We start from the raw sequence: 14,383 nt of genomic DNA, 5'->3' as shown, positions 1-14,383 counted from the left end.
TCGACTACTAACTTATTCACTGCTTCCCAACTTGCTAACTCCGAAAAACTGCGCTTACTTGCCACCGAACCAGTCCTTATATATCCAAACTTTACCTAAATTTCCCTGAATTTCGACCTGACCCATCCTCAGTAAGTCGAATGTTCACCGTACTTCTGAGAACTATGGTCTCGCCCTTAGTTATTTTCCTAAAAACTATTCCATAAGCCATTACAACTGTTCGTTGCGTGTATAATTGTTGTTCACTGAAATTTTCTAATTATACAGAATGTTCCCATGTTAATTTCACCCATATACTTTATTATTATTATCTTAATTTTAATTTATTTATTTATAAATTTTTTTTTTTTTTTTTTTTTTTATAAAAAAAAGCTTAAACTTACACTCCACAACCTTCCCTACCACAGAAGTCCAACTCACTGCCCTACAGTCTTAACACTTCCTAGATATTTCAGCTTGTTTTCAACTGTCAATATCACTGAGAAGTAGCTGTTCGACTCGTCTGTCATTTCTGATGGGTTTTGTGCAATCAATTAAGGGACCTACGAGTATCTTATTTACTCTTCTTGTTTGTGTTCACACATGAGGAAAACTCCCTATCCCCACTCATAGTTCTCTCTGCTAGTGCTTTCTCATAATCAGATTTTTTCTCATCTTACCCCATCACTCCCACCATCATGTGAAGGCACAAGCAGAAGATTTGTTTGTCACTAATTAAGAATTCTCATGTGCAATCTAGCAAAATAGATCACTATGTGTCAAGCTCTGCTGATGGAAATAAATATACACAATGAAATTTCATTCAAAGAATTAATAAAAATATAAAAACAATAAGAATATTCATTACCACAGCACGTCGATGTGAATTTGACAACATATCATTTGTAATCACCATTTCCTGGGGAAGAGCATCAATATCAACCCAGTATGATAAGGCTTTATCATGTTCCATATATAATGATGAGTTGTAATATAAATGGCTATCTTTGTCTTCCTGCACTTAAACAAATGAACAAAAGTAATAAATACATATTTGTAATAAAATATTAATAGATATACTGAATTTAAATATATTAAATTCAAAATATTAACAAAGTAGACTGCATTTTAATAAATACACATTGATACACAATAAATAAACCTACAAAATCACACCTATAAGATTAAGACTTAGTGTTAATGTAATTAAATGTTAATGAAAACACCAATCAGGCAGGCAATGGATTGATTATATTGTCACATTAGCATCTAAGGCTATTATGTGCTAGGAGATAATTATACCAATTGAAAAAATAAATATAAATAAATTCTGGTAACCTTTAAAAAAAAAAAGGTTACCTCATCAAAAATCATAATGGTAAAAAGCGGCATATGTATTAAAAAAAAAAAAAAAAAAAAAAATATATATATATATATATATCCATCCAGGATTTTATATAAATATGGTGTGAAAATTTAAAAACAGCAGACATTGTCAGATAAAAAGTAGTAAAACGGATGCTGCTAAAATCTGGACAGTCAATTAAAATGTGTCTAATTGATGAAACTATCACAGGAGGATCATCAGCCCTCAGCTATTTGTTTGTTTAGGGATTTATTAGGCACATTGGCAACTATGGCCATAGTGAGCCATACATATAGTAAGTATGTATGCCATTTCTTCTCAAATAGAGATAATTGAAAAAAATAGTACCAGAAAGTAATTTTTTAACTAACTAAATGAGGTGATATACTTCAATCATTTTGAAAAAATTAAAAATGCTTGAGACATTTGTTTCATTATTCAAAAGTGGACCTTCCGTTGTGGCTGGTCCGTTGCACTCCAGCCACAACGGAAGGAGGACCTTCCGTTCTGGCTGGAGTGCAAAGATTCTGGCATTCTCTTGTATATTTTGTGCATTCAACAAGAATGTGTTTCACTGAAAGAATTATGTTACAGTGATGACACTGAGGGGGGTATCTCTCCTCTTAAAAGATAACCATGAGTGATATTTGTGTGACCTATTCGCAGACGAACCAATATTACCTCCTAATGTCGGATTGAACTGAAACTGGAAGGCCAATGCTCAAGATTTGGGCTTGATACTTCGAAGCTTATTGTTAGGTTGATTTTCCCACGATAACTGCCATTGGCATATGCATTTTTCTTGGATTACTGGTCAACAGTCTTGATGAGGTACTTTTCACTTGTACTCAGGTGGTAAGTGAGCCGATTTGGCAGCATTGTCTGCTAGTTCATTTCCAGGAATTGCCATACGTCCTGGAACGGCAGAAGTATAAGTTTTTCCCAAGTTCTGATAATGTATGTAAAGAGGTGACTATTCCTTTCACGTCTGGGTGGGTGATGTGCGTGATGTTTTTTAGTGCTTGAAGTGCACTTAAAGAATCTGTGAAAATTATGCTGTTGTTAATATCAGAGGACTCAATGTAATTCAGTGCAACCTGAATTGCTATTAGTTCGGTGGAAAATATACTGAATTCACATGACAACTGATAGGCTAATGTGACGTTTGGAAAAATTGCGGCAATTGCAACGCGGGCATCATTCTTAGATCCATCAGTATGTAGTATGACAAAGTTGGGAAACTGGTCCACTACTGCATGGTATAGTTGCAAGATGTTTTCTCTATGTAGTAGTAGTAGTGGCATGTGATGCAAGAAAGCAAATGTATGAGCATATGCAGCATCAGCCAAAAAAAAAAAAAAAAAACACACCATTCCCTCCAAATGTCTGTCCAGTTCCTCCTTAAATTTATTCAACCTATCAACTTCCACAACGACAGATGGACGTTTGTTCCAGCAATTAACCACCCGCTGGCTAAAGGAAAATTTCCGCACATCTATTCTACATCTGTCTTTTCTTAATTTGAATTTATGCCCCCTTAGATTCGTAATCTGAACAAGTGGAAGGATCCCATCAGAATTCAGCGTGCTCAACCCATTCAAGGCCTTATATACCTCAATCAGATCACCGTGCAGGTGCCTAGTCTCCAGCCACTGCAATTTGCAGAACTTAAGCCTCTCTTGGTAAGAGGATCCCTTCATTCCCCTCACCAATCTAGTTGCCCGTCTCTGTACACGCTCAAGTAAATCTACATCCTTCCTAAAATGAGGCCTCCAGACCTGTACGCAGTACTCAAGCCGTGGCCTGACCATTGCCTTATACAGAGGGATAATCACCTCCTTTTCCCTGCTAGCAAAATTCCTATATATCATTGACAAAACCCCATGACCTGGCCTGGCAGCCTGTCTGCATTGCTCAGAAAACTTCATATCTGCCTGCACAATTACTCCCAGGTCTTTTTCATTTTCTACCACCTTAAGTGTAGTACCACACAGTTGGTACGTTTCTCTGGGGTTACTTCTACCCATATGTAGTACTTTGCATTTGTCAAGGTTAAACTTCAGTTGCCACTTCTTAGCCTATCTGCCCAAATTATCTAGATCCTGTTGCAGTAGCACACTGCCATTACTGTCATTAACAACCCTGCCAACCTTTGTATCATCTGCAAACTTCGACATTAAGCCTGATATACCTTCATCAATATCATTGATAAATATACAAAACAACAGTGGACCTAACACCGAACCCTGTGGGACTCCACTAATAACATTAGTCCAAGAAGAGCAGCACTCATTGATTACCACCCTCTGTCTTCTAGCACGTAACCATCCTTTAATGTAATGTAGATTTATTCCATTCATGTAGATGTAAGTCACATGAAGGTGGAGTGATACTCCAAGGAGCAAGAGAGAGAGAGAGAGAGAGAGAGGATGGGAGACTATGTGCCTCCCATCCTCTCTCTCTCTCATTAACATTGTCTAAGGTAAATTTAGATCTTCTAATAGGTGTTTTATTCTCATACCCAAAAGATGGTTAGCATTAGGGCAGTTTTGGTATAACCTGCTGTACTGTGATGTGAAAAGTATTTGCCAGTTTGAGTGTTCTGGCATAGATCTAATTTTATAGGCATAATGATGTAGTATCAGTTGTTGTCGTCTGATCGAGAGAGGGGGTTCATGTTCTTCAGCATAAAAGCTATGTATTGGAGACGTGCCATATGCTCCTAAGGCAATACGTATTCCACTATGATGGATAGGGTAAAAATCCAGCGAAGGGCACTAGGTATTGCTGAACTATACACTGGTGCTCCATAGTCAAGTTTCAATCTTATTAAGGCTCTATATAGCCGTAATAAAGTAAGGCGATCAGTTCCCCACTTAGTTGCAGAGAGAACCCGGCTGATATTTAGTTTTTGTTGACATTCTTAGTCTTTTGATGTGCTCAAGAAAAGTGAATTTATGGTCTAAAGTGATTCCCAAGAACCATATGCTGGGATGAACTGCTATTGGTTGGTGATTCAGTTGTAGTTCCGTTTTAGGGTGGAGTTTATTTTGGCGGCAAAAATTGATGCAAAATGTTTTTTTGGGACAAAGCTGAAATCCATTAGTCTTAGCCCACAAACAGATCTTAGTTATTGACCCTTGCAACTGTCTCTCAACAGTATTCATGTTTTTTGCATGACACCAAATACTAAGGTCATCTATAAGCAGTGCTTTATTAATAGTGTTTGGAAGTTGTTCGGTAATGGTGTTTATTGCAATTATAAAAAGTGAAGCACTTGAGTACAGAGCCTTGAGGAACTCCTTGTGAAAATACTTGGAACAGAGGTTTTAAATCGAACCTGGAATGTATGCTTGCATAGAAAATTCTGTATGAAAATCAGGAGGTGATCCCGAAGTCCATGTCGATGTAGTTAACTGAGTATGCCATACTTCCACGTGGAAACATAGGCCTTACTGACATCTTACTTACTGACTAATATACGATGTTCTGATCTGAAGAATGCATTCTGAATGGAATTCTCTAGTCTTACTAGTATATCTAGTGTAGATCTGTTTTGTTGAACACCAAATTGTGCAGAATGTAGCAATTGAAATTTTCAAGGTACCAGATCAGAAGACGGTTCGCTATCTTTTCGAGAATTTTGTAAATGCAACTGGCCAAGGCGATAGGTCTATAATAGGCAGTATTTTTTGGGTCTTTACCTGGTTTAGGGAAGGTAAGGAGCATAGCATGATGCCATTGTTTAGGGAATTTATCTTCCAGAAAGAGTCTATTGAATAGATGAAGTGACTGCAATGATTCGGTACTTAGTTTTTGTATCATCGAATAATGAATATTATCTGTTCCTACAGCACTGCGTATAGATGTTGACAAGGCTCTATGCAGTTTGTGGATGGTAAAAGGTAAGTTTTATTGTTCATCAGCTTTTGAAGAAAAGTTTAACTTGTTTTTCTGAATTTGTTTTTAATCTTCTGAAGGTAGGTATATAACTTTCTGTTGCTGATGTTTTGGCAAAGGTTTCTCCTAGTATATTGGCAATTCCAGCAGGATCATTTACAATCTGCCCTCTCCATTCCATGATAGGCAGAGGTGTCGTTTGATATTTGCCACTCATTTTTCTGATTGCTTTCCAAATTTTGTGAGTAGGAGTTGCTTGATTGATAGTTGAAATGAAGTGGATTCAAGCAGCCTTTTTTATTGCAGCGTCTAACATATCTTGCTCTTGCTCTAGCGTGCTTAAATTGAATGAGATTGGTTGTAGTTGGACTCCAGCGAAAAATATTCCAAGTTTCGCTTTACTCTTTTTTAGCCACAAGGCACTCATCACTCCACCAGATTTTTGGATGAATCGGTAATTTTGAAGAGGATTTTGGTACGGTTTGTTCTGCTGCATGTAATATCATTTTTGTGACATAGTCAATCGCTTCATCAGCTGTGGAATTTTGGATTATTTCGGGATTAAGCTTAGTTAATTTTTTATAGGACTGCCAATCTGCTTTTATAGTCAGCCAATGTAGAATTTTAGTAGGATGATGAGAGGGCTTATTAAGTAATTCAATTGTTATGGGGAAATGATCACTAAGTAGTGGATCGTTGTTTATCGTCCACTTAAGAGTAGGATACAAGGTTGCTGAACAGATAGACAAGTCTATTGCAGTACTTGTTCCTGAAGGAAGGTGAACAGTCATTTAGGAGGTTGTTATTGTCTAGACACTGTTCAATTAGTTTTGCTCTTTGATTGATGTTGTTGTTACCCCATAGAGTGTGATGACCATTTAAGTCTCCCAGAATGAGGTAATGCATGGGGAGTTAAACTATAAAATTGTTTAGGTCATTTTGTTGGAAGGTATAAGGAGCAGATTGTCATATGGATGTCAGCAGCTACACAGACCGCTATTGCCTCGAGGGGAGAGTTCAGTAAGACCTGTTTGGTAGGAATATGTAGGTTTGTTAAAACAGCTACACCACCATGTGCAATATTCTGATTGGTTCTGTCCTTTCTAAAAATATTATACTGAAACAGTTTTGGTTTATTTTAGGATTTTAAATATGTCTCTCGGAGGCAGAGACATATTGGTGAATATTTACAGGTAAGATCGTATAGGTCATCGATATTGGAACGGAATCCATGACAATTCCACTGTGTTATTCTGTTCATAATTTATCTCTTGTTAGACTTTCCGAACGTTTTCGTGTTGCTGAGGTTTTCTGTTTTTCACTCTTGTTTTCATCTTTTTTTGGGAAGGAAAGCCTTTCTGTGTCCATGCCTTCTTCAACAAAAATTTGAAGAACAGGGTCAACTGCTGATTTTTCTTTAGTGTCCATTTCTTGTTGGTGACTAGAAGTTAGGATATGTTTTTTTTTCTTTGAGGCCTTGATCCGGGGTGTGGAGGTTTTAAGTTGGAATGGAAATTGGTGTATTGACTGCTTGAGTTTGAGTTGCACTGTACAAAGATTCTACGTAATTCGAGAAAGACTTTTGGGGGTACTGTTAGTTCAGTTTGCGATGTGGTTGATTGGTGGCTTGGGCATACGTAGGTCTGTTTGCATGAGTTGGTAGTGAGATGATTCTCTTTGATTCTTGATAAGAAACATTGTGGTAAGTTTTATATTTCTGGATAAGTTTCTCACTTTTCCAGTGCTCACATGTTCTAGCATAAGCGGGATGATCTTTTTTTTTTTTCAAATTTGGACATACCGGTTGAGGAGCATTACAGTTTTTGCAATCGTGTTCTAATGAACCACACTTTGCGCAAGTAGGGGTTCCCGGCAAGCTGTCTGGGAATGTCCGTACTTCTGATATTGAAAACACTGTAGCAGGTTTGGGACATATGGTCTGACTTGCATACCAGATATCCAGCCTTAATGGATAATTCGGTGTATTAAAGGTCAAGATCAGATTGGGTAGGGATCAGATTGACATCTTTTCTGGTGGAGATTCTCTTGACATGAATAACCCCTTGTTGTTTCAGTTCTTCTAGCATTTCCTCTTCAGATACATCTAATAAGTCCCAGTCTGAGATCAGACCAGGACTTATTAAATGTATTCTAATAAGTCCCAGTGAACTGAACACCTCTAATTCTTAGGTGTTCAGTGATTTGTGGGGTGTTACAGTTACTGGGAGTCCTGCAACAAATTAATTCTCAGAGGTCGCTCAGAATGTTTGGCATTAGATGTCTGAATGAGAATCCTGACCCGAGTTTTTTTTACGGATTTCGGAGATCCAGCTCTACTTTCCAATTCCTTTTGAACTCTAAATGGATAAAGTTTGCCAAATGCATTCTCACCAGTTGAGTGAATGATCAAAAAAGTTGGAACTGGATAGGTCTCTGGCTCAGTTTTTTGGTACTTTGCAGTTCCTGCTGTGGAATTATCTGAGGAATAAGTCTGAGTTTGACTCACTCATGACATGCTCTTTTTGGCCCTGGGAGAATTGTCTTTTTCTCCCAGGTTACCAGTCCCACCACGTGGAGGCAAGAGCAGTGCCACCTAGTGACTCAAGCGAAAAAGAGGGTTAGTATTAACTAAAAATAAAAGAGGGATTAAAGAAAGGTGATTTTTCCTTTCTAGGTTATAGTATTTGAATATATCTATTTAATTATAATACTCAGGAGTTATCGGACTTGCGAAACTCAGGAGAAACGTATTTACAGTTAAGTGTACTAGATAATCGCTCTGAAAATGTGCTGTGATCACTAATATCGCTTGGCACCCAGGGTCTCAGCCAATACAAATGTGTCAGATGACTGTGTCCTATGTGGGTCTTGGCAAGAACAACTTCCTCCTTACAGTTCCTGGGCAGACTAGACTGCCATGCTTCAATTACAGGCTTTATATTATATAACTTGTGCTTGAAAGTTTAGCTTCCTATCTGGCACCAGGCCAAAAAAACAGATGGTGTGAGCAAGGGGTATTGGCATGTTACTGATCTTTAGCTCAAGATCAGGATGAAATGACTAATTTGCAGAAGTGAGTACTGGTAGATTTCTGCTCAGCAAGGCTGTATCCATTGCGTAAGGTCCAGGCTTCTATTCTGGTTAGAGCAATTTGCAATGTATGAATACTATCAAAAGACAGTATTCATACGTTGCGACTGGCAGGATATAGTGAGATAATTTGCATACATGTATATTTGAATGGTTTTTGGTTGTTGTTGTTGTTATTATTTGGTTATTAGGAGCATTAGCAACTAAGGTCATATTGCTCCGGGATATGCCATGGTCATTCCCTGACCTTTCCGCATCCACAGTATTTGGTGGTAACGGGCTCGAACCCCAGTCTAATCAAGAAGCATGTGCTATGCGCTGCTGCTCCTGCCCACCTGGCTACAGAGGTGCTGAATGGTTTTTGAAAGATCTTCCAATATGTTGTTGACCTGAATCACAAATAGGGTAGCACTCAGTATTGAACCCTGCAGGACACCCTCCTCCTGAATGCGAGATGCTGTCAGTTTGTTTCAATATCAGACTTGAAAGGTGCATAATTTTAAAACCTTCTGAATTATTTGAGGAAGGCAACCCCAACTGATGCAATAATGCCATGACGCCTAGTGGTATCGAATGCTTTGTGAATATCTAGGTTGACCATCACTAGATGCTGTTTTGTGATGAATGCATTTCTTATGTTGCATTCAATGTTTACAAGTAAATCTAGGGTAGATTTTTTTTTTTTTTTTTTTATAGAAGCCATATTGATCATCAGGAAGAAGATTCCGGGAATCTAGAAACCAGGTGAGCCTCTTATGCACCATTCCTTCAAATATTTTGCCCAAACAGCTTGTTAATGACATCGGTCTGTAATTCTGGACTAGAGTGGGATTCTTTGCCTGGCTTTGAACAGATATAAGAATGCTGCCAGGACAGCGGATATGTATTTTCTGAAAAGATATGGTTACAGAATAGTAATAATATGCCAAGATCAGCTTCACATAGATGTTTCAGTATACTGTAGTGAATGCCATCTTGTCCTGCTAAACTATTTGATGATTTGCTTAAGCATTCCTTGAGCTGAACTAGAGTAAAAGGCTGGTTATAAAGGAAGTGAGAGTATTTTTAAAATTCAATTTTTGAATTTCTTCATTAGCAAGGGCACATGATGCAAGAAAGCAAGCTTATATAGCATCAGCCAAAAAAAAAAAAAAAAAAAACACCCCCCCCTTCTCACTTCACCCAACCACTCGCTCCACATGTTTGTCTCGTTCTGCCTTGAATCTGTTTAAGCAATCAACCACCAACTGGCTAAAGGCAAACTTCCGTACATCTATTCTACAACTGTCTTTCCTCAATTTGAATTTATGGCCTCTCAGGCGATTATTCTGAGCAAGAGGAAAAATCCCATCACCATTGAGCATGCTCAAACCATTCAAGGCTTTATACACCTCAATCATATCACCTCACACGTGCCTAGTCTCCAGACACTGTAATTTGCAAAACTAAGCCTTTCTTCGTAACAGCAACCTTTGTTCCATTCACTAATCTTGTTGCCCTTCTCTGTACTCATTCCAACAGCTCTACATCCTTCTTAAAATGAGGCCTCCAGACCTGTAAACAGTAGTCAGGGTGTGGCCTGACCATTGCCTTATACAAGGTGATAATCACTTCCTTATCCCTGCTAGAAAAATTACTGTATATCATTGACAAGACACCACAAGCTACTCTTGCAGACCATCTGCACTGCTCAGAAAACTTCATATCTGCCTGCACAATTATCCCCAGGTCCTTTTCACTCTCTACTACTGTCAGTGCAGTACCACTCAGTTGATACGTTACTCTGGGGTTACTGCTTCCCATATGCAGTACTTTACATCTGTCAATGTAATCCTGTTGTAGCAGTGTACTCTCATTAGTGTCATTAACAATCCTGCCGGCTTTCGTATCATCTGCCTGATATACCATCATCAATATCATTAATGAATACAGAAAACAACAATGGACCCATCACTCAACCCCGGGGTACTCCACTAATAATATTAATCCACGAAGAGCAGTGTCCATTAATTACCACTCTGTCTTCTCCCACTCAACCATCCCTTTATCCATAGCAGCAATTTTCCTCCAATGCCACACTGCTCCAATTTGTGCAGCAGTCTTCCATGTGCAACAGTATCAAAAGCCTTTCTAAGATCCAAATATATGATATCAAAATTATTCTTTGCATCCAGTTCCTTTGTTTTTTTTTTTTTTGATTTGGTAGTTGTTGGCGCATCGGCTTCTGTGGCCATATTGCACCTCCCAAGGTTTTTGCAGTACTTTGATCCAAGCCCGAGGCGGGAATCGAACCCGCGACCTTTGGGTTGCCGGGCAGGTACTTTACCCACTCGGCTAGCCCGGTCGGCAGTTCCTTTGTGACTACATCATAGTATCCAATCAAGTTGGTCAGACAAGACTTTCCCTTAACAAACCCATGCTGTGTCCGAGCTATAACCAAAGTCTTGTCTAGATGATCCTGCATTGCTTCTTTAACAAGTGACTCCATTAATTTCCCTGAACAGAAGTTAAACTAATAGTTCTGTAATTACCTGTCTCTCTCTTTGATCCTCCTTTATGGATTGGGGTCACATTTGCACATTTCCAGTCCATGGGTACCTTCCCCGAGTCCAAGGAAGCTCTCATAATTATTATGGTTTCATTAGTTTTAATGCATTGAAAGGAGGCTATGTAAGAGGATGAGGCAAAAATATTATAAAAAGACTAACACATTTGCAATATTAGTAGGGAAAGATAGGTCCTGCCCATTCCATTGTATTATTGGAGATCTCAACGGTAGAAATTTCCTATTGAGAGCCTGTATTTTTTTCCAGATAATTCTAGTGTCAGTATTTTTGATTCAAGGTGCACCTTGAAGGTTTTATACAGCAGTTCTCTTCATGCTTGTGTTTTGCTGGAAATACTTTCAAAGGATCAAGAAGTGTGTATAGCTTAATACAGGGATAACATTTGATTTCATATTCAGTTATAGAAATTTATTTTCTTGAGGAACTGAAAAAATCTCTTTTATTTTTCCTGTCTTCCAATATAGTTTTAAGAGTGAGGGAGTGATGATTTGTAGCAGAGCGGTGCTTTGCTACAAATACTGACAAGTAATTAGTACATGTTCCACTGTTTGTTGTGTATGGCAGGTAGGACATAGAGGGGGATCCTTTCCTCGCAAGAGATAACAGTGGCTGAAATAAGTGTGTCCTATTCTTAACCTTGCGCGTATCACTTCGTCACGTCTGCTTTGTTGTATACTGGATTTCCATGGTTGGAGCAGTTTTTTTAATTTGATGCAGTTTGTTATTGGTTAAGACTTGCCATTGCTGTTGCCAGTGATGTATCCCACTGTGATGAATAACTTGTTTGTAGTCTGAGAAAGGGATATATTCTGATACAGAAATGATGCTGTTGGCTTCTTTAGCAGCTCTGTCTGCTTGTTCGTTACCATATATTCCAACACGACTTGAGATCCAGCTAAATCTAACATTATGACCTTGTTCTAGGAGTTTTGATACTCAGTATTGAATTTGTTGTTGTTGCAACGGATGTCTTTTGGAATTGATATTTTGTATTGCTATCATGGAGCTAAGAGAATCAGTGAAAATAATGCTGTCTCTGGAACTTGTATGTCCGATTTGGTTTAGCGCTAACATAATGGCTTACATTTCTGCAGTATAAATGCTGCAGTCTTTTGGGAGTTTTTGGGCTGATGTGGTGTCTGTAAAGTAGACTGCCGCTCCCACTGAGATTCAGTTTTTGAGCCATCAGTATATAAGAAGTGTTTGATTTCTCCAAAAGTGGAATGAAAAGTCGCATGTAGGCAGTCTGATTATCCATGGTGGTGGTGCAGACTGCTTCTTCAGTGGAGTGATATTCAGGTTAAGATCTCTGTTGAGAAGGATTTTTAATCTCATGTTCGCAGGTTTATTGATTCTTTGCTGTTGTTGATACTGTTGCTCCTATTCTGTTGTAAAAAGAATTTTCTGTAGGGGGGGTGTCATGGTAGGGATTTCATTTTAGCTGCATAAAAAAGTAATTGATTATGTTTTCTGATTTGTAAAGGAGGTTCTTGGGTCTCAGCATAGAGGCTCTGCACAGGTGAAGTTCGGAAAGCCCCAAGGGCTATCCGGAGCACACAGTGATGTATTGGATCGAGCCATTTCAGGGAGCTAGGTCTTGCTGAGTCAGACTGGGGCACCATAGTCTAACTTAGACCAGATGAATAATCGATATAATCGTAGTAGAACTGTTCTATCTGCTCCCCATGATATAGCAGATAGCACCTTTAAGAGGTTCATTTTCTTCAGACATTGAAATCTTATATGTCTAATATGCTCCAAAAATGTTAATTTCTTGTCAAAACACAAGTCCCAAGAAACAGACACTATTTTTGACTGGAATGATCTGTCCTTTCAGCCTGAGTTCTGGATCAGGATGGATATTCCTTTTCCTGTAAAAGTGAATACATACAGTCTTTTGCACAGAGATTCTGTATCCATTTTATAACTTTGTTTATGGCTATATGTCATTGCCATTCTATTGTCCTCATATGTTGTGCTTGATAAGAAATACTGATATCATCAGCATAAACAGTTGTGAAGATGTTGTTTGGTATTTGTTCTATTATTGTGCTGAAGTGGACTGAAAAAAAGCATGGCACTTAGTACGGATCCCTGAGGGACTCCTTCCTGGACAAATGTTTTGTCCAGGAAGAAGGGTATTGTTAATTCGCACTTGGAAAGTTCTATTCTTAAGAAAATTGCATATGTATAGAGGTAGGTGTCCTCTAAGGCTGAGTTGATGTAACCTTCTAAGAAGGCCATAGCGCCATGTGGTGTCATATGCTTTCCCGATATCAAAATTAACCATGACTTGATGTTGTTTTCTGAAAAGCATTTCTTACCTGGTTTTCAATTGTACAAGTACATCTAATGTACAGCGATTTTTCCGAAAACCATATTATGCTGGATTGAGAATATTATTATTTTCTAGGTACTAAGTTAATCTATTATTGATCATTTTCTCAAGGACCTTGCCTAAGCAGCTAGTCAAAGCTATAGGGTGATAATTCTGTGGATCTGATGGGTCTTTTCCCCGTTTTGGGAAAGCTAATATTATTGCATAATGCCATTTATCTGGAAAAGATATTTTCAAGATATATCTTGTTGAATAAATCTAACAGGACTAATTGAGATTGTTCATCTAATTGTTGTATCACTGCATAATGTATTTCATCAGGGCCAACTGCACTGTGTTTTGTCTGTAGCAGAGTTTGTTTTAGTTCTGCTAGTGTGAGCTGTACTGTTCACTATTTTTGTACTGTTACAGTACAACAGTACTGTTGTACTGTTCACTATTTTTAGTGTAAAGGTTTAGATTTGTTTTTTCGGCCTCGTTCTTGTGAGTTTTGAAAGTAGTCGGGTATGCATAATTAGCAGATGTACTGGCAAAATTTTCACCAAGCATGTTGACAATATCTGAGAGATTTGTAACCAACTGCCCTTTCCAATTCAGTAATGGGGTGGGGTTTATTTGGGAACTGTTTGTTATCTTTCTGATCTTCTTCCAGATAAGTGTAGCCAATGAGGAACTTGTTATAGTGGATGCGAATTTCATCCAAGTTGCTTTTTTGCTGATTTTGTGTACTTTCCTGTACTTAGCTCTGGCTCTGTTGAATTGGATTAGATTAGATTATCCATTGTTGGATTTTTGCGAAAGAGGTTCAGGCTCTATTCCTTTGTTTTTTAGCTTCCTGACACTCACAGTTCCACCATGGTTTTGGATACATTCTAATGTTAGTATGAGTATTGTCTTTTTGGCTGCTTGGAGAATGATATTTGTGACATAAGCCACTGCTGCTTGTATTGATTCTTGTTTAATAATATTGGAATCTAATTTTGTTAGTACCCTGAAAGTTTTCCAGTCCGCATCATATATTTTCCATTTGGGATGCCTGGCATGGAGCATTATTTGTGATTTTCAAGAATATGGGGTAGTGATCACTGCCCAATGGATTCTCATACACATTGAATCATCAGATACAGTGTGGGGGGAACAGAT

General features: G+C 38.2%; 1 protein-coding gene across 1 annotated transcript in view; it reads right to left on the bottom strand.

Annotated features, from left to right (window-relative positions):
• The window catches only part of l(1)G0289 (plexin domain containing lethal (1) G0289), a 203,430-nt gene that overhangs the window by 164,624 nt on the left and 24,423 nt on the right, over positions 1 to 14,383 (bottom strand). Inside the window, exon 3 of the mRNA XM_090374888.1 lies at positions 848 to 994. Within this exon, the coding sequence (XP_090231014.1) occupies positions 848 to 994 (147 nt within the window). The remainder of the gene's footprint in view (positions 1 to 847; positions 995 to 14,383) is intronic.

The sequence above is a fragment of the Mastigoproctus giganteus genome, chromosome 1 (assembly GCF_048544385.1).
Source record: "Mastigoproctus giganteus isolate SK-2022 chromosome 1, ASM4854438v1, whole genome shotgun sequence".
Lineage (NCBI taxonomy): Eukaryota > Metazoa > Arthropoda > Arachnida > Uropygi > Thelyphonidae > Mastigoproctus > Mastigoproctus giganteus.
This window is presented reverse-complemented; position numbering and strand designations above follow the sequence as displayed.